This window comes from Musca domestica, unplaced genomic scaffold (genome assembly GCF_030504385.1).
Source record: "Musca domestica strain aabys unplaced genomic scaffold, Musca_domestica.polishedcontigs.V.1.1 5, whole genome shotgun sequence".
NCBI lineage: Eukaryota > Metazoa > Arthropoda > Insecta > Diptera > Muscidae > Musca > Musca domestica.
In genome coordinates this window covers 24,748,637-24,775,768 of record NW_026712346.1, presented here as the reverse complement: position 1 = coordinate 24,775,768, position 27,132 = coordinate 24,748,637, and the positions used below count along the sequence as shown (strand labels likewise).

At 35.0% G+C, this 27,132-nt stretch overlaps 1 protein-coding gene across 1 annotated transcript in view; it reads left to right on the top strand.

Annotated features, from left to right (window-relative positions):
* The window catches only part of LOC101888412 (semaphorin-1A), a 620,253-nt gene that overhangs the window by 394,073 nt on the left and 199,048 nt on the right, over window positions 1-27,132 (top strand). The window contains 1 exon segment of the mRNA XM_059128225.1: window positions 11,222-11,318. Coding sequence (XP_058984208.1) covers window positions 11,222-11,318 — 97 coding nt within the window.

Here is a 27,132-nt window from a genome sequence, read left to right as displayed (position 1 = left end):
GTTTCATTGGCCTTTTGAAGGCCATAATTCGTGCCATAGGTGACCAATTCGAACAAATCTAAACTTATTCTAAAATTTGACGCTATTTCCGACATTTTTTGCTTTCACTCAATAAAATTTAAAAAAAAGTAAAAATTATGGTGTTTGACTTTGTTGAAGTTTTTCTTTTATCTCACCCTGTATATCATATGATATGGCCAAAATGTGCCTCATCGAAATAACGGTTTTAGACTTTTGGTCTCTTTGGACCAAATCCGTTTAAGGAAATTTGGAATTTGGAGTCCGTCTGCCTTGTGCACACGATAATTCTGGAAGGAAGTATCCGATTTGATTCAAACTAGGTACATCGTAATAATATTATCAAGCTAAGCTCAAGTTCAGAGATAAGTAACATCGGTCGACTCCTTCTGTAGCTCGCACACAAAAGATCAACACTTAAAAAAAAAAAACAAATGTGCCCATTTTGATTCTTTTCAAACTTCACACATCCATATATTTCATCCAACGCAATATACAGCATGCCACTCTGACAAAGGGTCAACATTTCGAATAATTCAAATGCTCGTAATTTAGTTCGAAATATACACACTGTGCTGCCGTGATTCATTCCTTGGTAGGTTTAACGATTTTTTGGCTTTCCTGTAAGGAAGAAGATATTTTGTTGTCATGATGTTTCACCTACTGGTAATGCAATAGATATGTTGTTGTCATTATCTGTAGTGCTATAGTAGTACCTACCCAATTTTTCGGCATGTACATGTACGTACCATTGAAATTTTTACGCAATCTCAAACATAACTATTTTTTATTGTATTTTTCATTTTTAAAAAATATCAGGCACTCAAACTTCAACCTGAACGCCATCACATTAATGCCACTCATGGATATTTCGTATAACAGTATGAGTGAGTGTTAGTTTTGTCGAATACGAGTATGTAATGTGGTAGCAAATGAACAGCTCAAACAGTCACAAACAGGTATGCAATTTTTGAAGCATGTTGGTGACACAGTGAGGACATGGCAAGTTCCATTAAAGCATGGCCATTACCATTTCGGCAAAATGACTGACCATACCAAACTGGTATTGTCACTATCAGGCAAGAACTTGTGTGTTGCGTTGTTCGTTCAGGGAATGGAAAATATTATTCCTTTTGCGATTTCTTTTTAATGGATCTCAGTTCGGTGACATTTGGGCAAATGAATTCGTTTTCTTTTTTCTCATCTGAAGGATTTCTCGGTTTTTCATTTTGAAATAAGATTTATACGAGACAATTTTTGCAGAAATGTTTATGGCAAAAAACTTTGCTCTTTATTATTAATAATTACATCTGACATATTTTAATAGCAACAGAGATTTCAAGGACGTATGGGTGTGTTTATATGTGCATATGTGGTAGTAAAAGCATTCACATTTATGTTAAGTATGCCATTTTGCTGTTTTATAGATCTCAATGAATTTTAATATTTTTATGAGCGTTTGTAGGGAGCTTAAATGGTGATATATTTTTTATAGTAGATATTTCCATTTTAACAATTAAATTGTGAGACGGTTATTCTTTGACATAATGTTTGGATCATTTTCCTTATCAATGAATAGTTTTGCTGTTGGCTTAAAAAATAATTTGTTATTCTGCTATAAAATGTTTGTCTTATGGATATTTTTAAGGCATATTGGCTACCCATTTGAAATATAATGTCAAATTATATTGTAGTGCCTATGCAACTTTACCTAGAAGAGACCCTTATGTAGGGGGTTCTTATAAAATATATTATATTTACTATTCTTCCAAAATGTAGCATTTAGTTTTGGTTCTAACCAAATTGATGTTTATGAGTATCAAGTAAACAATGAGAATTAGGGGGAAGTTTGACGTTAAAATGTCGATAAACGTGGCTGACATCATCAAATAATTGGTATATCGGGAGATGTCGTTATGGACAATGCTCTGCCACCGTTGGTGGAACCCATTACAAACTACAAATACATTACGAATTAACAAATCCGATAGAAAATGTGTCTAAAATAGTTAAAATACCGAATATCCAAAGATACCGTTACATGGAGTCTATAGGGAACATGGACCTATCAATTAAATCCTTAAGGTACCGTTAAATGGAGTGGTATTGAAAAACGTTCGCCAATGTGAACAGACAGATGGACAATGTTACGTCAACTTAGAATTTTACGCTAATGGAAAATATATAAACTTAAACTTACTCAACAAATATTTCGAGGTGTAACGCGTTGCGCACATTCTTGTGATAAACATGCATGATTTCATGCATGTGCATGCATGTGCATAACTTCGTTTTAGCAACCAAACTTTTCTCCGGAATTGCAGGCAATGGAATGAGTGTGAATTGCCAAAAGACCAAAATGTTGACGTTTTTTACATTAGCGGCGTTATTTTTCATAGTTTGTTCTCAATCTCTGCTATTTGAACACTTAAAACAATCAATATTGACCTTGATATCTTGCTGAATGGCTGTGTGGCGGCGCATATTTATACAAGCCTCTATTAAATATACAGGGTGAGATAAAAAAAAAACTGTAACAAAGTCAAACGCCATAATTTTTACATATTTTTAAATGTTATTGAATGAAGGCATACAACGTCGGAAATAGCATAAAATTTTAAAATAAGTTTAGATTTGTTCGAATTGATCACCTTTGGCACGAATTATGGCCTTCAAACGACCAATGAAACAATCACACGCTGCCCGAATGTTGCTCTGCGGTATTTTGACCCATTCCCAGCGAAGCGCTTACTTGAGGTGATCGACACTTTGTTTTTTTTTTTTTAGTGCCAACCTTGCTTTTCAAAGTACTCCAGACATAATAGTCCATCTGTAGATTTTGGTGGCCATTGTGCGCTGGAAATGATGTGAGGAACCTCATTTTGTAACCACTTTTGGGTGGCGCGTGCTAAGTTCGATGGTGCTGAGTCCTGTTGAAATGTACAAAGTCTGCGGCCAAAGTCTGCGGCCCTCTAGAATATTATTGCGATAATATTCGGCATTTATTCTGATGCCATGGTCGATCAATACGAGCTGTTATGGCGGCCTACTCCATCACCATGAACGACGCTTGAGTTCTGGTGACCAACCGAAGGTGCACATTTTCAGTTGACCTCTTTTGCAAGTAAACACGATCATTTTGTTTGTTTTCAAACTGCTGGACAACGAATGTTTTCTCATCGGAGAAAACCAGATTTTGCAGTTCACCACTTTCGACCAAGCGAAACGACTCTTTAGCTCTTTTTGTTCTTGCAATTTTTTGAATTTCAATAGCTTTACCCCGAGCTAATTTTTTAATATTTGTCGAATGGAATATTGCGGCCACTGCGAAACCCGCGATCAAGTTGCTTTTTTACTTTTCGAACCATTTCTGCTGATGTTGCTGTTTCCTTCCGTCCACTTCCTGGACGTCGGGCTACGCTTCCAGCATCACGGTAACGAGCGATGGTACGAGACACAAAATATTTATTCACATTAAAATGCTAGAGTGCTCTAAGGATAGCCACTTGTGGTTTTCCAGCCAAATATAATGAAATCGCACTATCATGCTTGAATTCCATCAGGAATAACTTTTTTCTGCAAAATTCTCACCAAAATGCTTTTGTACGCTGTCACTAGAATATTTTTAACAGCTGTCGGACGAGTGGCTTACAAATGACAGCAGTCTGAAGTTGGTTGCAGTTATTTCATCTCTCCCTGAATATGTTCCCTGAGCATAGAAGTTCTTTTCGATATCTGAAAGGGATTCGTAATATCCAAATGTTCAATACTTAATATTGGATTTAATAAAATTCATGGAGTGAATCGTAAAATCTGTATTACACTTATATGGAACGTTTATTAACTTCTTATCGAGTCTCCTAATATTTAACTCAAAATATGTTTTAATTAATATAGAACATCACTTTTCCAAATTCGTCAACATATTTTAAAGGCTTTGCCAATATTGATGTTGAAAAATACCCAACTACCTGAAATATCTTAAGTGTGATGCCAATCAAACCGTCGTATTGCATAAGGAAACACTTCTTTATATAAGGCATAAAAGAGAAATCCAAAATTGAAAAGAAATGTGTATGTGTGTATTTCCCCGATGTCCTGCTTTCGTTTTGTTACATATCACCTATTTCCTTTATAACAAATCACCCGATTTTATCGTTATAAGAAGATTTTCATGGCAACTGTCATCATCGTCGGAATCGTTTAATGCGCAAGAAGACTGCGATGATGAAAATACTTAAAACTAATGAAGAGAATGAACGACGGAGCTGTGAATGTGATGAAACAAAATCTGTCCTTTATTTTTACAGACCACAGAGAAAATTGCAGAAGCTGATATGTGTGTATGTACGTACGTATATACATAATAAAAAAAAAAACTTAGTACACAGGTTTGTAATAGTTAAATCCTTATGAATGTCCTCAACTACATACAAACACACCATTGGTTTTCTATATTATATTCATCATTGTACTGAACCCCTGGGTAGAATACTGTGCTGTGTCTTAATTGAAATAAATGCGTAATGGTCTTTTTCACATTTCCCTGTCTACATACCTACGTTGCTAGTAAACCTCCAGCCATGAGCGTAAATTCCTTGATAATTTTCCCGACTCGCCATGTTATATCATTTTCCATCGAGAGCCGAAGAGAGCGAAAAGAACCAAACGCACCACCATTGTCACTAAGACGAAACGATGTAAGAAAATTGAAAAGGTCAGCACGTTATGAAAATGTGGCAGTCTCCCTGTTTTTTTCTTACTTTCTTTTAGATTAATTTTACCTTCCTTTCCTTGCCGTGTTGGCTTATACTGCTTATGGAGGTGGTGGTGCTGTTGCCGCTGCTGCTGCCAACTTTATTGCTCGGTCTATGGCTCTTGGGGGAAATCAATGATTTAAGTGGCCAAAAAAAGTGGCCACTTCAATTTTGCAAAACTTTATGAAGGGAGCCAAGGAGATACATTCATGTTTTATTTTATTGAATACAACACACACATGCAGAAATTGGTATTCTGCGAATATAAAAAAATTCTCAAAAATATGTAACGAAATTTTGATTTCTTAAATTTACCTAATTCTTAAATATGTTCTTATACGAAATTAAACCAATCTCCTACATAGATGGTATTATAGTATTGCAGCCCATTAAAGGGCATATCAAACAAAATAAGTCGATTTTTTGAGGGCTACAAGTCGATTAAATAAGAACTTGTTTATCAACTTGGGCAACAATACGTCGTTACATAAGATTTTCCCTTAATGCATCAAAATTTGTTAAATCGATTTCAATTTTCAAGTTACATATTTAATGTACAGTATTACCGAAATATAATAATAGTGAGAACAACAAAAGCAATTGAATATTTTAAGGTTATTTCATAGAAGCTTTAAATCTCATTAAAATTAATTTATAGAGAAATCCTAAGTTATTATACCCTACACCACATAGTGGTAAGGGTATCATGTCTTTGTGCATTTGTTTGTAACATGGAGAAGGAAGCGAGATAGACCCATAGTTACTTTTGAGGATCTCCATAGAATCACTTTCTGAGTTGATTTATGCATGCCAGTCCGTCTGTCCGTCCGTCCGTCCGTCCGTCTGTCCATGTATTCTTGGGAACAAAATGCACATCGCATTTATTATCCGATTGAGATGAAATTTTCCAAACAACATTTGTTTGTCCCAAGGACGAACCCTATTGAAATTGGAGATAATGGGTAAAAATTTCGATATAGCTCCCATATATATTTTCTTTCGATTTGCTTTTATTGTGCACCAAACGTCTAATATCAGCCCGAATAGTATGGAATTTTGCACATACAACCAAATTAGGCCTGAAAATAAGTATGCCAAATTTTATCGAAATCGGTTCAGATACAGCTATAGCTCCCATATATATTGTTCATCCGATTTGTTATAGTTGTTACCCACAGCCGTAATATGCACTCTATATGAAATACAGCTCAGCAATATATTTGCCAAATTTTATCCAGATCGGTTCCGATTTGGATATAGCTCCCATTTATATCAAATGGGCAATACAAGTCCGAGTTTAAAAGATACAAGTGCTTCGGCAAATTTAGTCCTTTGAACTTTTAATTATAACTATAATCATAGCGTGTGTGATTGAATTCTCCCATAAAAACTTTTAATTGTTATGTGGAGCTCTACTAAATTAGCAAAGTGGTGTCCCGCCCGACTTTAAGACTTTCTTTACTGGTTTTCAAATAAACAAGTTGAAACGTATTAGTCCGTTTCGCCGAATTATGGCCTTCAAACGACCAACGAAACCGTCAAACGCTGCCCGAATGTTGCTCTGCGGTACATTGGCCCATTCCCGGCAAAGCGCCTGCTCGACACTTTGGTATTTTTTTGTGCCAACCTTGCTTTCCAAAATACCCAGACGCAATAGTCCAACAGATAGGTATTCGGGATTTTGGTGGCCATTGTGCGGTGGAATTGAAGCGAGGAACCTCATTTTGTAACCATTCTTGGTTGGCGCGTGCTGAGTGCGATGGTGCTGAATTCAGTTAGAATGTCCAAGGTCTGCGGCCAAAATGTTTGCGTGCCCAAGGCTTTAATACATCCTCCAGAATATTTTCGCGATAATATTCGGCATTTTTTCTGATGCCACGGTCAATTAATACGATCTGAGAGCGACCACCGGCTGTTATGGCGGCAAGTAAACACTATCATCAATGCTTTCTCATCGGAGAAAAACAAATTCGGCAGTTCACCACTTTCGGCCAAGCGAAGCAACCCTTTAGCTCCTTTGAGTATATTTTCTTTCTGCTGGAGATTAACTTCTGGCACTTTTTGGAATTTCAATGGCTATACCCCGAGCTTATTTTTCAATATTTGTCGAATGGAATATTGCGATATGTTCAACTCACGAGCCATTTTCGGCCACTGCGACGCGGATTTTGATCAAGTCGCTTCTTTACTTTTCGAACCATTTCTGCTGATGTTGCAGTTTTCTTCCGTCCACTTCCTTGACGACAGGCTACGCTACCAGTATCACACTAACAAGCGATGGTACGAGACACAAAAGATTTATTCACATTTAAATGCTGGAGTGCTCTAACGATGGCCACTTGTGGTTTTCCAGCCAAATATAACGAGATCAAACTATTACGCTTGAATTTCATCACGAATAACTTTCATCACTGCTTTTGTACGCTTGTAAACAATATAATGAGCTGTCACTGGAATAATTTTAACAGCTGTCGGACGAGTGGCTTAGAAATGACAGCGGTCTGAAGTAGATTGCAGTTTTTTCATCTCACCCTGTAATGGGTGTATTGAGTACATTTTGGCAATGATAACTACTTAAAATCGTCATACCAACCAATTATTCTGATATAGGTCTGCCATATTTTTGCTGGGTACACTCACTTCGACTCTTCCTTCCCATTATAGATAAGATCCCACTTCGTATGGGCGTTTTATATTTTATCCTCTAATTATTTGGAATCAATTCCTTGTTAGCCTGGTATGTGTTATTGATTCCGTTGCTTCGGAAAAGTAATAAAATAGAAAATTAATTCCCAAAACCATTGCTCTTGACTTCCTCTACGATTTATGATAATTGAAAATAAGACATATAAAACGAATTAGATTACCAAAGAAACAATTCGAATATGTCTGATTATATTCCGAAGGGACCAACAACGGGTGGTTCCACTACCATTTTATCTCTTAACATGAATTTCTGTTCGAAGAGAAAAAAAATTAACAACAATTGGAAATTTCCAAGCTGGTTAGCCTTTAGTGTGCAAAAGTTATGGTCTGCTGGCCTTTTGGGTATATTGTCTGTATATTCATGTGTGTTGCTGTGTGATTGTCTAAACCATGAGTAGCAGTAGTAACTTTAGCGTCAATATGGCATCATGATCAATGGTCCCAGAGGCAGAGCAGACAAACCAACCATATACATGCATACATAGAAATGTGCATATGACCACTTATATGTAATACTTTGAATGTTTGGAGTCCTGCAGGAAAAAATCCAAACTTATAACACCATAAAATATTTAGGAAGGAGTTGACGGCCATGGATGTGGCCGCATTAAATGATTGTACACCGATTATGGTCCCATGGTGTAGAACTGTCCGCCATGTCTTTTGGGAAGCAAGTAAAAAAGATTCCTACAGCAAAAAAGTACAAATTAAAAGGTTTCATTGAAAAGTATTTTTTTATATTCTGGTTGCTGGTTAAAGACAACACCATGCCTGGTCCAGACATTAACCCGTTTCTGTTTGTTAAAATGTGTGGGACGGATAAATTGACATTATTACTGCAATTATTTCCTAATGAAAAAAGGGACCTTTTTCGTTGAGTAGAAAAAATAAAGGCAGAACGGTTAAATTGTTTTCTTTTTTTTTCTTCTTCTCCTTTTAAATCTCCCTTATGAAATAAATTACTGTTATTATAATTTTTTTCTTCATACAAAGAAGCTGGTCACGTTTGCAAAAAATAAAAACAAAGTGGGTTGTGTTTTTTACAACCTATCCCTCTGCAGTAGCTGTGGTAATTTGTAGCACCATAAAGTTGTCAACATCATAAAAACAACGTTGAGGAAAATCGTGATTACAACTAATGACGATTAATTGTGCTCCAAACGTTAAATGTTTTCCCTTTCTTACTTACAGCGGTTATGAAAATAGCCAAGTCCGTCATTTAGGGTTTCACCCTTTTAGAAGGTAAATTTGCTGAAGGTTTTCCTGTATCTGCATTTGGCAACAAGAAAAAAATTCTTACCAGTGATGGTAGTTCTTTTCCATACTTGTATGAAACAAGGGTTCGTAAAATTTGTTACAAAATGGGAAGAAGGTATTATGCTTTATAGACATGGCATTTTCCCCTCTCCATAGATTAATAATACAGGGTTCCCATTATATTTGGAGTGGTGCAACTATGTGTACATAGGTTTCGACGCCAATTGATTTAATCAATTTTGTTCTTCGAATATCTATATGTTTTCGCCATTGGTTAAGCGGTCATCTCAACGTTCACAGCCATTAATCCGTCTTTCTAAAGCAGCACTTTAAAAGATGTATGCATTGGAAGCAATATAGTTGTTGTTGTGGACAAAAAATTGATCACCACAAAAACAAACTTTGCTGTAAAAAAGACTTGCTAATAGAACTTGAGTCGAACTTGGAGGGTTTCTGGTATTTAATTCGCATACAGTATGAGATGAAAAAACTGCAACCAACTTCAGACTGCTGTAATTTCCAAACCACTCGTCCGACAACTATTAAAATCATTCCAGTGACAGCTCATTATATTGTTTACATTTTGGTGAGAAATTTCCAGAAAAAAAGTTATTCGTGATGGAATTCAAGCGTGATAGTGGGATTTCTTTATGTTTGGCTGGAAACCACAAGTGGCTATCGTTAGATCACTCCAGCATTTAAATGTGAATAAATCTTTCGCTCGTTACCGTGATACTGGTAGCGTAGCCCGACGTCAAGGAAGTGGGCGGAAGGAAACAGCAACATCAGCAGAAATGGTACGAAAAAAGCGACTTGATCGAAACCCGCGTCGCAGTGGCCGAAAAATGGTTCGTTAGCTGAACATATCGCAATATTCCATTCGGCAAATATTCAAAAATTAGCTCGGGGTAAAACCATTAAAATTCCACAAAGTGCAAGAACTTACACCGCAACAGAAAGAAAATAGACTCAAAAGAGCAAAAGGGCTGCTTCGCTTGGCCGAAAGTGGTGAACTGCCGAATTTGGTTTTCTCCGATGAGAAAACATTCGTTGTCTAGTAGTTTGTAAACAAACAAAACGATCGTGTTTACTTGCCAAAGAGGTCAGCTGAAAATGTGCCACTTTGGTTGGCCACCAGAACTCAAGCGCCGGTCATGGTGATGGTGTGGACCGCCATAACAGCCGATGGTCGCTCTCCGCTCGTATTAATCGACCGTGGCATTAGAATAAATGCCGAATATAATCGCGAAAATATTCTGGAGGGTGTATTAAAGCCTTGGTCACGCAAACATTTTGGCCGCAGACATTGGACATTCTAATAGGACTACCCACCATCGCACTCAGCAAGCGCCACCCAAGAATGGTTACAAAATGAGGTTCCTCACTTCATTTCCAGCGCACAATGGCTACCAAAATCTCTGGATACCAATTCGTTGCACCATTGTGTCTGAAGTATTTTGGAAAGCAAGGTTGGCACTAAAAATACCAAAGATACCACCTCAAGCAAGCGCTTCGCCGGGAATGGGCCAAAATACCGCCGAGCAACATTCGGGCAGCGCGTGACGGTTTAATTGGCCGTTTGAAGGCCATAATTCGTGCTAACGGTGACCAATGCGAATAAATCTAAACTTATTCTACAATTTGATGTTATTTCCGACATTTTTGCTTTCGTTCAATAAAATTAAAAAAACATTGCAAAAATTATGGCGTTTGACTTTGTTGCATTTTTTATCTCAGCCTGTACTTCCCTTAGATGTCACCAAAATACGTGTCGCCGCCGACAAATTCACAATTCACTTTTGCAGACGCATTTGAAACATTTTAAGGACCACATTTGATGTCGAATCACGTTTGCTTAGTACATGAAACAGTTACTCCAAATATGTCTGTATTACATAATCCCAAATATTGAATTATGTGTTGAAAAATACCTCCCAAATTGTGGCATTGCGTCTATGATTTTTATACACAATTTTTTCCCTAATAGTATATCCAAATAATTTTCTTACCTTGATCGTGGCATGAAACTGTCTTCCGTGCTGCCTTAATTTCAGTGACAAAGTTTACTTCACAGATGAATGAAAAAAGAACGACGTTGTATTTTGTTGACATTGCTATTGTTTAGTATGGCAGAGTGATGATACCCATCACTACCAACGAAGCCAGAAATGTGTAGGATAATGAAAATGTACGACAGAGGCAGCTACAACAACAAAAACAACAAACAAAAAATGCCTAATTAGCCATGCTTTTGTTACTAATGTTACCTGTTATTCAATTTGAGGTCCTGACAGCATCTCTAACCACCTCATATTTCGTTCTTTTTTTGTGACAATTCTGTCATCTCTACCGGTCCTCTTTGTTACACTTCCTTGCATCGCGAATAAAAAAGCACTTTATTTTAATTGTGTTTTTCTTCATCTTCTTGTGTTTTCTCTTTCTACCGTCATACTTATGCTTTTCTCCATTTCTTTTGTTTGCAGGTCCTGAAGATGTTTTACAATTCCAAGGAAATGAAAGTGTCGTGGATCATTTCAAACTGGTTACCAGAGATGGTGATTTTCTACTGATAGGAGCCAGGTAAGTCCATATTGCTTTACTTGCTCATGTTCTTTTCATTTTCATTCCGTTCCCTTTTTTCGTTTTAATTCATACATTTCTTATTTTCCGTTACCCTGTTAGCCAAGTAAACACAGGAAATCATGTTAAAAGCTTGTCATCAAACATTTCATACTTTTTCTTCGTTTCTTTTTTTTTCGAGTTTTTCTTTCTTTTGTATCACGATTACTCTTCACACAAAACCCTCAACTTATTTCCGTTTCCCTAAAATTTCTCCAGGCAGTACTGACCCCAAAATGTATACATTTGTTATGCAATTTCATTGTTACCATAACATTGAAGCACCTACAAGAATGTTTTATTTTTTTTTTTGCGGATGAATAAAATACATTAACAATTGTATGAAAGGAATAAAAAAAGAAATTAAGTAAAAGCACCTAACGAGTTCGACCGGACCGAAATTTTTATACCTTTTACCCTTCGAAACAAATGTATCACTCTATGACCACCTGATTTTTATGAATTTTGAATGTACCTTTGTTTTACTGTATACTGCTCCAAAAACAATGCATCGAAATATAAAAATTGAAAATCAAATAAGGAATAGTCTCCTCAATGATGATACTTAACGAATTTCGAAAATTTTGATTGGTCAGCTTTCTTTTTGCTTGTTTTATGGTTATTCTATAGTTTGATTTTATGCAAATCTGGATCTAATATTTGATCATTTCTTTTACATTGGTCGCAAACATTTTAGTTTGACTCGGTTATGTCCCCCTTCAATGTGTAGACGGACTGCATTTTTCTAGAACTTCTATTGTTGGTTTGTAAATTTTTCGATGTCATCATATATTGTACTATTTATAATTGCCTCCACGGATTTTTATATCCTCCACCATAGTATGGAGGGTATATTAAGTTTGTCATTCCGTTTGTAACACCTCAAAATATACGTTTTAGACCCCACAAGTATATATATTCCTGATCAGCATAAATTCTACTTCGATTTAGCGATGTCCGACCGTCTATCCGTCTGTGGAAATCACTCTATCTTCCGAACGAAATGAAGTAGATTGATAAAATTTTACTCAAATGTGGCACACAAAACAGTTATTCCAGAAAATGGGCCATGTAGGTCCACGTTTTGGTATAGTATTTGAATATTGTAATAACTTATGACAAAAGTTGCCTATGCAGGTCTACCTCGTCGTTTAGACCCTTATATGACGTTTACATTTGGTATTTTTAAAATTTTAAATTGTCAAATTCGTTCCAGATAGTGTAGGGTATTCAAAGTTCGGCCCGGACGAACTCACAGCTTTTTTACTTGTTTCAATTCATAAATGTTAATATTTTTAAGAGTTCGTTTCAATTTGACTCTATAAAGGGTGATTTTTAAAGCTATACCCTTTTTTGGCAATACTGGTTTAAACAGCTTACGTAGATTTCGTGTTTTGTTTTACTGTAAAAAGTCTTCAGTTTAGCCATGAATTGCCAGAAGAATAGCAAAAGCTTTCAATGCATCCGGAAAAAGTCACAGTTTGAAGCGGTTTATGGGCTGGTGGCATAATTGGCTCGTACTTCTTTTATAATGCTGTGAATCGCAAGGTAACAAGTAATGGTAAGCGCTACAGTGAGATGATTTTTTTTGCAGAAAATTCAAGAGTTTGACTTGCTTGACATTCAACAAAGCGGTGCCATTTCTTGTGGGGCTATGCTCATAAAGCCCATTTCTATACAGACCGCTTCAGGTGACGTCTTGGAAGACCAAATTGAAGTGTTTATTCGTGACATACCGACCGAAATATTGGAAAAAATATGCCAAAATAGGACTTAGGAAAGAACATTTGCATGAAATAATCCTGAAAGATTTAATGTATTTTTCTGAATTTATGTGTTTATGTGGTTGATTGTTTTTAAAGACTTTCCTCAAGCTATGTAATGTAGGGGTAATAATTCTTTTCCCAATAGTAAGTAATACTTGCTCCACGGGCAATATTCTCCATCATATAAATGACACGACTTTATATCAATTAATAATAGCGATTATCCACGGATACCAAAGGCATAACATATTGGCTCCACCTTTTAATCAATATATTAGTTGTTTTCCTTATCCTCCACTTGCTGATATATACTTCCCGAAATAAAACATTTATTTATATTGATTGATGCAATAACTTTTCCTTTTGGTTGCAAAAATGAAATGGCAAATTTACAATTAAGTTCTTCTATATAAACAGTACCTTTTTCTCGTACTGATGCTTCCTCTTATTACAATACTGGTTTTTAATCTCAAATTCTATTTCTTTTAAAGTTCACGACTCTCTCTTTCTCTGTTATGGGATTGTTGTTTTTTGCCAAGATTTTGTAATTCTCTCTTATATGCGAAAAACTATACTTTAAGTAGAGTTAGCAGCGGTCAGACCATCATACATGTTAGATGCAAACCGCCAGTGAATTTTATACCATTAATTTAATAAGTGGTTTAATAAGCAGGCAGGTCAAGTTCGAAGATGGTCCACAATATCGTATAGCCACCATATAGTTCAGCGTAAAACTACTATTGTGATTGAAATATTCTCGTACTGTCAAAGTTACATTTTTATAGCTTTAATTACAATTGACATTACAGTGGAGATCGGTTGGTGTTACTAGATGACTTTTTAAGTATATATTTGTACCGTATCTAGCCCACGTTAAAAGTCAAAATGCCATCATTTATTTATATTTTCTACAGACATTCATTTACAATAACATAAATTGACACCTTAGTTGGATTTAGCTGTTCTTGTCGGAGGACATGTTAATTGGGTCAGGAAATGTTAATCTCAAGAAATCGAAAGTCGATTTATGTATTCCTATCCATTCGTTTATTTAAGATGAAATACAGACAACGTTGCGTCCAAACTGCCAAAAATATTAGCAAGCATACTTTATATTATTTTAGTTAATTTATAATGCATTTAGATTTTTTTGTTGCAGTCTTTTACTGTTACTTCCGACCTAACAAATGTTTTTTTTTTTTTTGTTGTTGCCTTTCATTCTCAAGGTGATGAAAATATAACAAATACAAACAAACAAAACGACAAAACTTTTCTCATCAGCTCTTGTTGTTTGTTTCGCCTTGCCCAATAGCTGTAACATAAACAACACAAAAGTTTGCGTAGCTTTCGTACTTCATTGTTGCCATACCTTGGTGCAATTGTTGACATTTTGTTGATATTTACTATCGATGGTGAGGGGTAGAGTAGAATGGGCGTAGGGCTGACTAGTTAAAACAAAGCTCACTGTAAACATTCCAACAAAGTCACATTGCTTTGGTGCATAAACATGTAGGCGACAACGTTAGAAGGAAAAAAATATAAGGTCCTTTCTTCTTTTGGAGAAGACAAAGAAATTCACCCCGAACTAAAAAAATGTTCCGTAACTGATTCACAATTTATGTCATTTTCCACAGTTGTTGATGTTTTTTTTTTTTTTTAGAAATTGTTCGAATTTCTATGAAATGTAGATTTTAGAATACTTTTGTTTTTTTGTTCTTTTTTGTCATTGAGTTTGTTTTTCGTTTTCCATTTCATTTTTTCCTCAACTAGCTTATTTTGTTTTTGTTGTTAAGATGGTGTCGTGTTGTTTTAGCTGAATCTTGTTGACCACCGCTTGTGTTCGTTCACCCACTCTGTGATACCCTATGCTGTTCCTTGACACTTGCAACCATTTATTATAGTATCTTTGTTATGTTGCAAATAGATATTCCCAATGGTGGGTCGATGTGGGGTGGTGTGGCAACGGAATGTTTGCAAAAGGGCTGCGACTGCTGTTGCTTCCATTTCACAAAGAGCGCTTTATTAAATTTTCCATTTTCCACGAGGACTTTGCGTTATGTTTCTGTTTTCAAGATGACAAGTGAAATTTAATTTATTCAATATTTGTATAAAGAGCTTTTGCTGTCGTTGCATTTCAGTTTCATTTGTAATTGTACAACAATGACAGTTGCAGTGCCTGAACTGAAAAGTACATGTTGAAATTAGCTGTAGAAGTTCCCACAAAGAAATTTGAATACCAAAGTTTTGAGGGAAATAAGAATAAGTTAATTATGCTCCATTTTTTTTAATAATAAGTTGAATGAAAATCTTGTAAATTCTTATTACCAACATCTGTGTTGAGAAATTCCATTCTGATTTGAGGATTAACGAGAACTGGAGCGGAATTAATATGCTAAAACTTATGACAATTAATGGATGTAGGAGTGAGTGTGGATTTTGATTAATATAGATTTTGATAATAGGATGCAGAATGAAAGGCAATATTATTTGAATATTTGATTATTATTTTCTTCTGTGCAGAATGTCAATTCGAACGACATTGCTCTAGACTGAATAAAAAGATAACGCGACTAATTTTTTTGTCAATGTTTCATATTTTTGTTTCAAAACACTAAGTACATCACCGCTCTGAGAACAATTTTTAATTTCAGTCGATATAGAATCCTGGAAACCACATATGGTATACATTATTAGCAATGTCTTTTCTGCCTCAAATCAATCTAACATTGGCCATTTTTTGGGACATAAAAGTTTTTTTTTTTTTTTTTTTTTTTTTTTTTAATTGTTGATAGAACTTAGAAGAAGTTTATTAGTTTGAGACACGCTGTCAACCTACATTTTCTATCATTATAATAAATTGTTATTCATTTCTGAAATAAGCTAGTTGCTGCGATTAATAACTTCTTATAAAGCCATGCGTAACATGAATATTTTTAAGTTTTTTTTTTTTTCATTATCGTAATGTTATCGTTAATTTCTTTTCATATTCATAAAAAACTCAATAAAATCGTCTTTAGAAACAAAATTGAATTGGTACTTCAGAAGATAAATTCGACAAATATACATGTATTTTATTAGACTACTTATTTCGAGCGACATGTCCATAATGTAAGTGGTTGGTAATCCGATCTGTAATCAGAATTTCTGATGAATAATTCTAATGTTGGCAGATATACTAGAATGTGCGAAGTACGAAGAAAAATGGAGGCAAATTTTACATATTTTATGAAAGGGATTGTTATTTGTTTTCCCGATCTATTGCGTGGCAGGCCCAAAAAAGGTTTGGCTGATATTGCCCTTTATCTCATATTACTTGAGCTTTATAGAAATGTTACTTTTTAACAAGTTTGGACCAATGTTTTTATACCCTCCTTCATGGAGGGTATATTAAGTTTGTCATCCCTTTTGTAACTCCTCGAAAAAAGTATTATAGAACCCACATATTCTTTTATATATTCTTGATCAGCATTAAATTCTATGTCGATTTAGCCATGTCCGTCCGTCTGTCTATCTGTCCATCTGTGGACATTACTTCCGAACGTCCCTGTCCCCTGTACCCCCGATATTTGGAATTTTGATGATTTTTCACCGGAATCGCATAAAATTTGGTTATTATTATACCACTTCCAATAACAGAAAATTGCTTATACAGGTCCACGTTTTCGTATTACCACCATATATTAGGTATTTTGATGGTATTAGCTCCATTTTTTACCGCAATTATTTCAAATTTGGAATTTGGATTTCGTAGTTCGCAGTAGGATCTGCCATCGCTGGCATGTTTTCCTATAGTATCATATAACTGAAACATCTGGTAATCGATTTTTTTTTAAATTTTAGCGATATTTTGCTTTTCTTTCAAAGGGTATCAAAAGCAGTAAGGCAATATATATTATATTTTTGTCGAATCTATTATATACAGATTTTAAGGTTTGTGAAGTTTGAAGGAAATCGTTGTATTATTTCACGTTTTGTTAGAGTTATGATTACTTAATAATTGACCCTTTTTGCGGAAGAGTTTTCTTTTATTTTTCGTTTTCGTCAAGTTTCAATCTAATCGAATGTACCGTTCGAATTCACGATAGATATGATTTTTATAACCTCAACCTTTTCGAGGAGGGTATATTAAATTTGTCATTCCGTTTTTAACAATTTTAAATATTCGTCGTAGACCCCAACACAAAGTTTTATGTCGACTTAACGATGTCCGTCTGTCTGTCTTTTGATATCACGATACAGCCCACATTATTTGACGTAGAGCTTTAAAATTTGGCGCAATTTTGAAATCAGATATATCAGCCCACGTTCAGTCTTAACACATTTCTTCACAGACTTTTTCCAGGTTTGATATTAAGAGTTAGTAACGGGATTTACTGCTGGTGGCAGATCATTGGCCCCCATCATTACCGCCCGATATTCGATATTGTGATAGTTTAAGCCAATCATTCCAACCATTTGTCTAAAAAGTTGTATTTGTTTCTCATAATGGGTTCGAGCTCCGGTGGCAGAACAATGTTTATGTAGGTCCACGGTCTCCTATAGCGCACTTACTTTCAGAAATTCGGTATCTTGACGACTTAAGACATACTTTCTAAGGTATTTGTGTAATATTTGGTCCACCGTGTTCATATAACGGTATATTTTAATCCTAGTCACACTTACCCACGAAAATGTTTGAAAATTGGTACGTAAGACTCGCAATACTTTGTGGAATAGAGAGATTGACAAACAATTTGAACAAATTCCTTTGAAGAGATGTCGTGTACACCAGCGAAACAGGTGGATATGGAAATATTTCAATAATTGCCGTTTGTAACCACGACATTGAAATAATGATAACATAATGAAAATCAGCAGGGTTATATTTCTTATTCTAAGACCTTAGAATAAGAAATGAGCTTTGATGTGCCACGATTATGATACAAAGTTAGATGTTATAGATTTCAATCGGAGCTTACATTTATTCGTTCTGTGCTTGAAGAGTGCGAGTTTTATATCAAGCGTACTTACCACATTTTAGTCTTGTTTGTGCTCTCGAGCTAATTCCATTTGAAAAATTAAAATCGGAGTCGAAATAGAATAAGGTTTTATTTAAGAGTGAACTCGGTTGAAAACAACTATTTTCGTGCGCAAGCAGCAGAAGCAATGGATCGGTGTATTTTGTGTCCAAAAACTACAAAAGCAACAACTGTTGGTACGGATTGGCGTTATAGCACTTAAATTTGTGTGGTTTTGTTTCATTTCATTCTTATAAAAATTTCATACTTATAAATACAACTATGTTATATTCGACTTCGTGCAAATGTTAAGCCGACTCTAAAGAGGGAAAAACATGCTCGCTCTAATTCCAGTGACATCAAAAGATAGAATGTGTTCATTTTTTTTTTCTACTCCCAGGTGTTATTCCGCTCGTAAGAGTGAAAATCGCTCGGAGGTATGAATTTAATGAATTCATTGTTTCTAAGTGTTTTTTATGGAGTTCAATAGTCAGCGGTACTTATTATATCACATAAAAGATTTGACTTATTTACTGACGCGTATCCATATAACCATTTTCGACACCATGCCTCAACCATTATAAAATGATGTTTACATTGTGGGATCCTAACTATTTACAAAATGTTGTAATAAGTGGTGCAATATTATTTTTGCAGATCGTTTGAATTTATATTGAAGGAAAAGTATCATATCAATGAATAAGAAAAAATAAATTCAGTCTTCGTTCTCTAACATGGGATAGTTCCACGTGTGCCTTCTAAGACGCTTTTAGGTATATATTCGAAACCTTTCAACATTTCTGGAAACATCCACATCTTGTGTTTAAGTTTTTGTTTGACACCAAAATATTTTCAAAGATCTACAAATATAAATAATTGAAAACAAAAACTAACTATTTTGCATGCATTCTTTACACTTTCTAACACACAAAATGAAGACATTACTTTTACATATATCTATTGTGTTTTACTCTAAGAAACCAAAAAAAAAAAAAAAAGACAAAACAAACAAAATCATCTGAAAATACATAAAAATGTGTATGTAAATTGTTGTGCCACACACAGTTGTTTAACAATAACAAAATGGAAGGGAAAGAAAAATTGAAAATATTCCAAATTCTATTTATGCTATTTTTTTGTAGAGTGATATATGCATTTTCTTGCGAAAAGCCCTGAATGAAATCGAAAAAATGTAACTAAAAAAGGACAACTGGAACAAAAATCTCAAAGAATTCAATATAAAAAGAACTTTATTTCCACCCTAAACATATACATTACACACTCGTGAATTAAGTAAGATTCGCCAAAATGTATGCATTGCCACAGATATATTCAATAACAAACACTTGGAATTTTTGAAGAAAAGGTTTTGTAATGGGGACCACAGATAATGGGGTTTTTGAAATCTATAGCTATTTTAACAAACATAATTATAAAACAAATAATACTTATGCGAGTACAATAAGTAACACCTAATATAATCTAGGAATGCCTGCAGAGAGATTTTTTCGAATTTTAGAAAATAATTTATCTAGAGACTCATTGTAAAAAACCCTTCTATAGAAAATGAGTGACTCCGAATTCGCATCAATTTTCTTTTGCAAAAGTAAAGCATAGAAATCGTTATAAATTTATATTTGCATTTTTCTATAGTTTTATAATATCTTGCATATCTCTCTATTTCTTTATAACCCTTTATCTAAACCCTTTCATCATTCCATTGCACACCATTAAAGTAAAGTGTTTGCAACAGACGAGTGTGAGCTCAAAATATGTATGAAGTGAATATTTAAATATATTTACATGTGTGGCACATACCGGCAAATATATTTCAACACATCTGCATATGAGAAAGAATCATATACATTCACATATATCTGTATATACGATTTAAAAACTAAAAAAAATGCAATTTCTCTTATCACATATAATGTGTTATGGCACCAAAACGAGTTGAATGCATGCATAATGCATTCGAAGTTATCGAGAGGAAAATATTCCAAGATGGAGTTTTGGGACCGAAGTCTATAGAAAAATATCTCAAAGAATGCCTTCCTGCTGCTAAAAAAAGAGTTTTATTTAACATACATTCGCAATGCCTGAAACTATAGTTTGCTTATGTGTAACATAGCCAGCGTTCGCTTCAGGCATGCGACACATGAAAGGTAAAGTAAATTGTGGCAAACTAAAAATCAAGTTTTCTTCACATTATACATGTATGTTTGTTTGTATAGCCGAGTATGCATAAAAGAAATAAAATTATACACATGAATTATTTTAAGAAATTGTCATTTATATTTTACTATGGTAAAGTTAAGCAAACAAAGTAACCCTGACAAACAAAATTTCAAAAAAATTAAAACAGTAAATGAGAAATAATTTTGAAGATAGTTCATGTTTTCTGTTTTCTATTTACTTTTATTAAATTTATTTTTTTCTTTGGGAGATGTACCGAACTCGGGAATACTTTCGCTTTTTATGAATGTTTTGAATAATATTTGTAGAAAATAGGATACTAGTTTCATATTTTATCAGAGTTATTCCTATTTTTATACCCTCGAGCATATGGGTACAGAGAGTATCTTTTATTTGAAATGGTCAAAACGTACCTCACGGCTTAACACTCTAGATCTGATTGGACCAAAACCGTCTCAGGACATTTGGAGTCGATCTAAGGGTGTCCGTTTGTCCGTCTGTCTGGCTGGTGCACACGATAACTACCGAAGGGAGTATCCGATATGATCCAAACATGCTACCTATTAATATTTGGAGTCGATCTAAGGTTGTCCGTCCTTCCGTCTGTCTGTCTCGCTTGTGCACACGATAACTCTCGAAGGGATTATCCGATTTTATCCAAACGTGGTAAATTGTAATATTGTCAAACTTAGTTCAAGTTCGGAGATAACAATTTCCATTGTTCAAATCGATTTGATCTATTTCAAGATATAATATTTATATTGGTCTAAGTTCAGATGAGAAATGGACAATATTGGAGTACTCTTTCGGAGCCGCCCACATAAAGGGTGAGATAAAAAAACTGCAACAAAGTCAATTTTTTTTTAATTTTATTAAATAAAGGCAAAAAATGTCGGATATAGCATTGCAGTATAGAACTAGTTTAGATTAGATCCAATTGGTCAACTTTGGCACGAATTATGGCCTTTAAATGGCAAATGAAACCGTCACACGCTGCCTGAATGTTGCTCTGCTGTACTTTGGCCCATTTCCAGCGAAGCGCTTGAAACTTTGGTATTTTTTAGTGCCAACCTTGCTTTCGAAAAAACTCCAGACACCAATCCAACAGATTGGTATCCGGAAATGTTGGTGGTCATTGTGCGCTGGAAGTGAAGCGAGAAACCTCATTTTTTAACCATACTTGGGTGGTGCGTGCTGAGTGCGATGGTGCTGAGTCCTGTTGGAATGTCCAAGGTCTGCGTGCCCAAGGATTTAATACACCCTCCAGAATCTTTTCGCGATAATATTCGGCATTTATTTTTATGCCACGGTCGATTAATACGAGCGGAGAGCGATCATCTGCTGTTATGGCGGCCCACACCATCACCATGGCCGGCGCTCGAGTTCTGGTGGACAACCGAAGGTGCACATTTTCAGCTGACCACTTTGGTAAGTAAACACGATCATTTTGTTTGTTTACAAACTGCTGACCATCGAATGTCTTCTTATCGAACAAAACTAAATGTGGCCGTCCACCACTTTCGGCCTAGCGAAGCAATTCTTTAGCTCTTTTGAGTCTATTTTCTTTATGCCCAGTTTTAATGTATATATTTGTTTGGCACTGCCATCGCTCGATATGAGTTTTGTATTTTGTAACAAAGCCTTGGAGCTTTTGTGGCGTAGATACCAGAAAGAGTATCCCATATAGTTTGGTAAAAATATTGTCATGTACCAATTTTGTTTAAAATCGAAAGATATCTCGTCCGCAAGCAGTCAAACAGACTAACTTATGTACATGCCTAGATCGAATTCAAATGTCCTAAAGGAGATTTAGCCCAAAATTCTTAAAGCTGTTTTTCAATACCCTCTGTATTCCAAGACTTTTGGGACACAATTCTTTAAAATGTGCAGTGAAATGGCTTAAAAGTGATTTAGTTTTGACGAAAACACGCCAAAACTCACAGACTGAAAAGATATCACTAGATGTACGGTGTATCAAATAAGACTTGACAAGTAAGTGTTTGCAAATTAGTTGGCATCTTTATCTAAAACTTACAGCATTGTGAGGAGTCATCAAAGTTACTCAACACTTCCCTAACAGCAAACTTTGTTAATCGCATCCTCAGAGGTTGTTTTTGCTGATTCCCAGGAACACTGTACTCTTCCTAGATTTCAATTCTGAGTAGATGTCATTAAGTCTAGGGCAAAATATTCACCAGGTCTTTCCTTAAGCGAGGCAGTCTTAGCAGAGGCACCAGAAACTACCTCGTCTAGACTGATAAGTATTTATCTCATTCGAGGTATAGCTTCGTTGTCATCGGTTCCGTCTGCATGCTTCGAACTGGTCTACCAAATATTTTTATCTTAAAACTTTTTCACATGGAATCAAAAATTCTCAGGATAATTAAGGTAGGTACACACGCCAAAAAGGAATGTATTCTTTAATCAATGTTACTTTAACTTTACCAGTTTGTACATTTAAGATACAATTCTAACTTTTTTGGGATTTCAATAAGAAGATTGGCCCAAGAGGCATCAACCTTAAAACCCATTAACGGAAATTGTCCACATTATATTGTGATTTATTGTCTCCTTATGATTCTTTCTTCTCCAAAGATGGAAACATTCTGCTGCACAGAAAAATCAGAGAAGCAAAGTAATAGTATTGAAAGCGTTATTAAAAACAGGCCATAATGGAGGCAGTAGGACAGCCGCCAGCCTACAACTGGTACAAAAAGATAGAAAAAAGCCCACAAAAGTTAACACACAACATGGGAAAACTTTTGATCTTTGCATATGGCTTATCTTTGAGTCTGCGACTTACCCACAGAAAGTTAAAGCAAGTAAAATGGAACAAATATAAGAAAATCGGCACGAATCATCTAAAGGAGGAAAACACCCACAGCAACAAGGACAACAGCTTGTCTGAACTGAAAGTGTCTTTTTTTGGTTAAGCTCTAGCTCGAGCGAGAGCAAACAAAAGGCCTATTCAAAAAAAAAAAAAAAGTTGCAATATGTCTGAAACAAAACAAGAACTAATTTAAAGTACAACAACACCAACAACAGCAGCAAAAGCACGAAGTAGCAACAAAGTGTCATTTCGTTTAGTTTTATTTCTGTATTTTTATTCCTTATATTTCTTCTTTTCTTGGCTTCCATTGATGTCATTTGCCTGTTTTCCAGCTCATCCTTTGGAATTGCTGCCGCTGCTGCTGCTGTTGTTGTGAAAGCAATAAAAGAGTAACATCAGCAGTTTGTATTTCTTCTTTTGTACGTTTTTAGCCACACTTATTTTTTGTCACAAAATTGCTTCTGAAACTGAAAAGTTTAGATTGCTCCAATATTGAGCTGGGACAAATAAAATAAAATCAAACTGAAAGAATAAAAAAAAATCGAAAAGTTTCTGGCTTCGGCAAAGGAGTCAAAATAAAATGAAACTTTGCAAAAAAGTCAGTTTTGGGCGAGGTAGGTTTTTTTCGATAGGAAATGTTTTCGTTATGTTTCAAGGAAATCATATTTATGTTTATTGAATTTGATATTAATTTTCAATTCTTTAAAGTAGCTAACTATTGAAAAATAGATTTTCATCTTTATTGGTTACAATTTTTTTAACATATTTAAAGAATGGAATTTATTAAATTTTCACAGCATTGTTTGTAGAAGTGCTTACAAATATTTCTTCACACACACTTGGCCTTCAACTTAATAACAACCTTCAGCCTTATGGAGGAAGGTATGCAAATCTTCTTGTCCGTAACGGAATTCAGCCAAGCATGCCAAGATGTATTGAAATATTTAAATCTTATTTTTCAGTTTTTTCTTACTTTTCAACAATAAAATTCAGAGATTCCAATAGCAGCGTGATTACGTTTTCACGATTCGTGGAAAAGCAATGAAATTGTTTACATCCAGCGATACTCTTTTCGGCTATGAAGTCATCGATTTGTATGCATATATTCTAGAAGGGAGAAATGCCGAATTGAATGATCTGAGGAATAAATAAATAGCACATTTAGATGTTGGAAAAAAGGGATATGTATTAATGGAAAGTTTTAAGAATATATGGGCGAATTTATGATTTTCTCTTCATTTTAAAAGGACAGAAACAGAACAAGCTGAACTTGAATTATTTTAATTAGTTTAAATGTTAATTGCGGTTCAACAAATTTTTCTCTCACCCATTTCGGGGATTTTATTAGGTCATGGCAAGTACTAGCTTCAATTGTAATAAGTAGGTTTATTTGGCAGTGCTGTAGGTAGTAATATTATTGCCGCCAAAGAAAATGGGGTGAAAGTTTGGATCCACTGTCCTTCCATGACTCACAATCGCAGGGCCAAAAAAATATTTGTAATTATCTCTGCATTTTGACCAGACTTCGTTGAAGAGAGTAGTTGGTTCTTCATTATTTAAAAGATTGAAAATATTACTTTTGAGACCTTGCGGACAAGCTTGCTGAACCATCAGAGGCGGTTTCGGCGAATGTTCGGCTCCTATTTCACTTGACTCTGACCTGGGCCTCAATTCTTGTTCTAGGAAAATGTGAAATGAAAACTTTTATAAAGGAAAGAAATGTCAAAACTTTGATGAATGGTCGTTTGTCTTTGGCACCAACCTTCTAAAAGTATGACTTGTAGAAGAATTCTGCGTGCCCTCACATGAAGTACGGTTTTAATCCTAAATTGTTCATTTAATGCTTGAATTCCTAGAGCGTTAAGTAAACTTCTTGGACATATAGTAGAATTTTATGAGAAATAATTTTAGAATATTTTATCTTGCTACGACCCCGTTTTTTACCATATTTAAAAAATGGACATCAGCTAGTTCCATATATTTTCCTGTCGCAAATTCTCTAACATTTTAATTGGTAACTTCTCAAGCCTGCCTTTTATTTATTGCTTGAATTCCTAGAGTGTTAAGTAAACTTCTTTGACATATAGTAGAATTTTATGAGAAATAATTTTAGAATATTTTGTCTTGCTACGACCCCATTTTTTACCATATTTTAAAAATTTACATCAGATATCTCTTTAGTGACTTCTTTAGGGATTAACGTTTTCGAGCAAAATAATTCTCCGTAATCTGCCAAAGACAGTATGTACGTAAAAAGCAATGATTACAAAAACTTTTAATCCGAAAATTTGGAAGTGGAGGAAAATTATCTCCTCTACTTGGGTTGCTGTGTAATGTAAACATTTAAAACGCCGATAGACATGTCTTATAGTTGTATACTTACTTCCAGAGTCTGCTAAGTATTTTCTGTAATTTGGAAAACAGAATGATTTTGTTGCAGAGTGTAATATAACTATTTTCTTAGTGGTATTCCTACTTCAATTGGCTAAGTGATATTTTGTATTGGGTACGGTTTACTCATACGCATGAGTAAAACTACATACTCGAGTCTAAAACTCACTGCACAGACACACACGGTGACACACGAAACTATTTAGCGACAAAATAATGAAGTTGTGAACATCAACACTATTGTTAACGACATTACATCCACATACTTAAAGATTCTTTACACACACATTTCAAAACTATAGTCATCCTTTGGTATGGTGCACATGCAAGCCCATGCAGAAATGCCACTGCTGCTGCATCCGTGTGCACCATGAAATCATCTTCACTTGTTGTGAACACATCATCATCATTATTGTGCAACTTTAGCCCGGCTAAGCGAATGAGATTTCTTGACACGAATAGAATGGTGCTTGGCGGTGGTGTTACGTACTTTACGTTATTTAGTTGCACACGTTCACATGCTTTAATTTATGTGAACTTTTAAGCTTTCATTCATGTCATATATTTATCATGATATTTTTAGTTATGGAATGAAGTTTGAATTCAAAATTTCTCAAACGCATTATCCAGAAATTTCATTGGAAATACTGTTGATAGAAATAATACGGGTTACTCTAAAGCAACTTGGAGTTAATAGTTTGTCCATTATTTCTGAGAGAGATAATTGTACTGAGAGCAAAGATCCATCGATGGTCAATCAATGCGACAATGTGGCGATTACTACCCAGTTGTTCCTAGCCTTTGATTTTCCAGCAATATCTGGCGTTACTAATTTTTCAATTCAAAATAAATCTCGCTGAAGTTGGACTTGGCCATATCGACTCTTGGATTCTATTTGCACCTATCGTTACAGTCATTTATATCAACCTGATATTAAACAAGTTAAATAGAATCAATCGGTTTTGCCCACAGATGTATACCCCCAGCCTTGAAATTTGATTATTCAAACTGTTGACTCTGGTTCCGAAGCAGTTGGCCAACTGGTTCCGAAGCAGTTGGCCAATATTGACCAATTCGTATTTGACCTAAGACTGATATAAGTATTTCAAAGTGCCAGAGTTGGACTATATCGACTACTTCCTATACCTTATATGAAAATGTGGAAATATGCTTGAGGTAACACATAGAGCGGGCCGAAGTATTCCATTTTCATATTTTATCTAATACAGATACAAATATTGGTATGTGCAAAATTTCATTTTTACATTTTTGCCTATGGCCATTTTATTAATTCAATTCTCGCACCTGACCTAGCACAAATATGAGGATTTGCAAAGTTGGAGTAAAATTGGATTATTCTTTCTCTTTCTGTTCAGTAAAATCTTTTTTGAAAATTAAGACCCTCTGTGTGGGAGGTACCAGAAGATGTGGACCGCTATTGCCAATTTTCGAATTCGATCTAAGTTAGACAATAATATTACGATGTATAGCATTGTGTTGCCTTTTGTGCTGATTTTCTTGGAAATTTCTCCGTTTTAGGAAGAGTATTGTACTGCCATGATGGCATGATATCCCAAATACTATGCATAAGATGC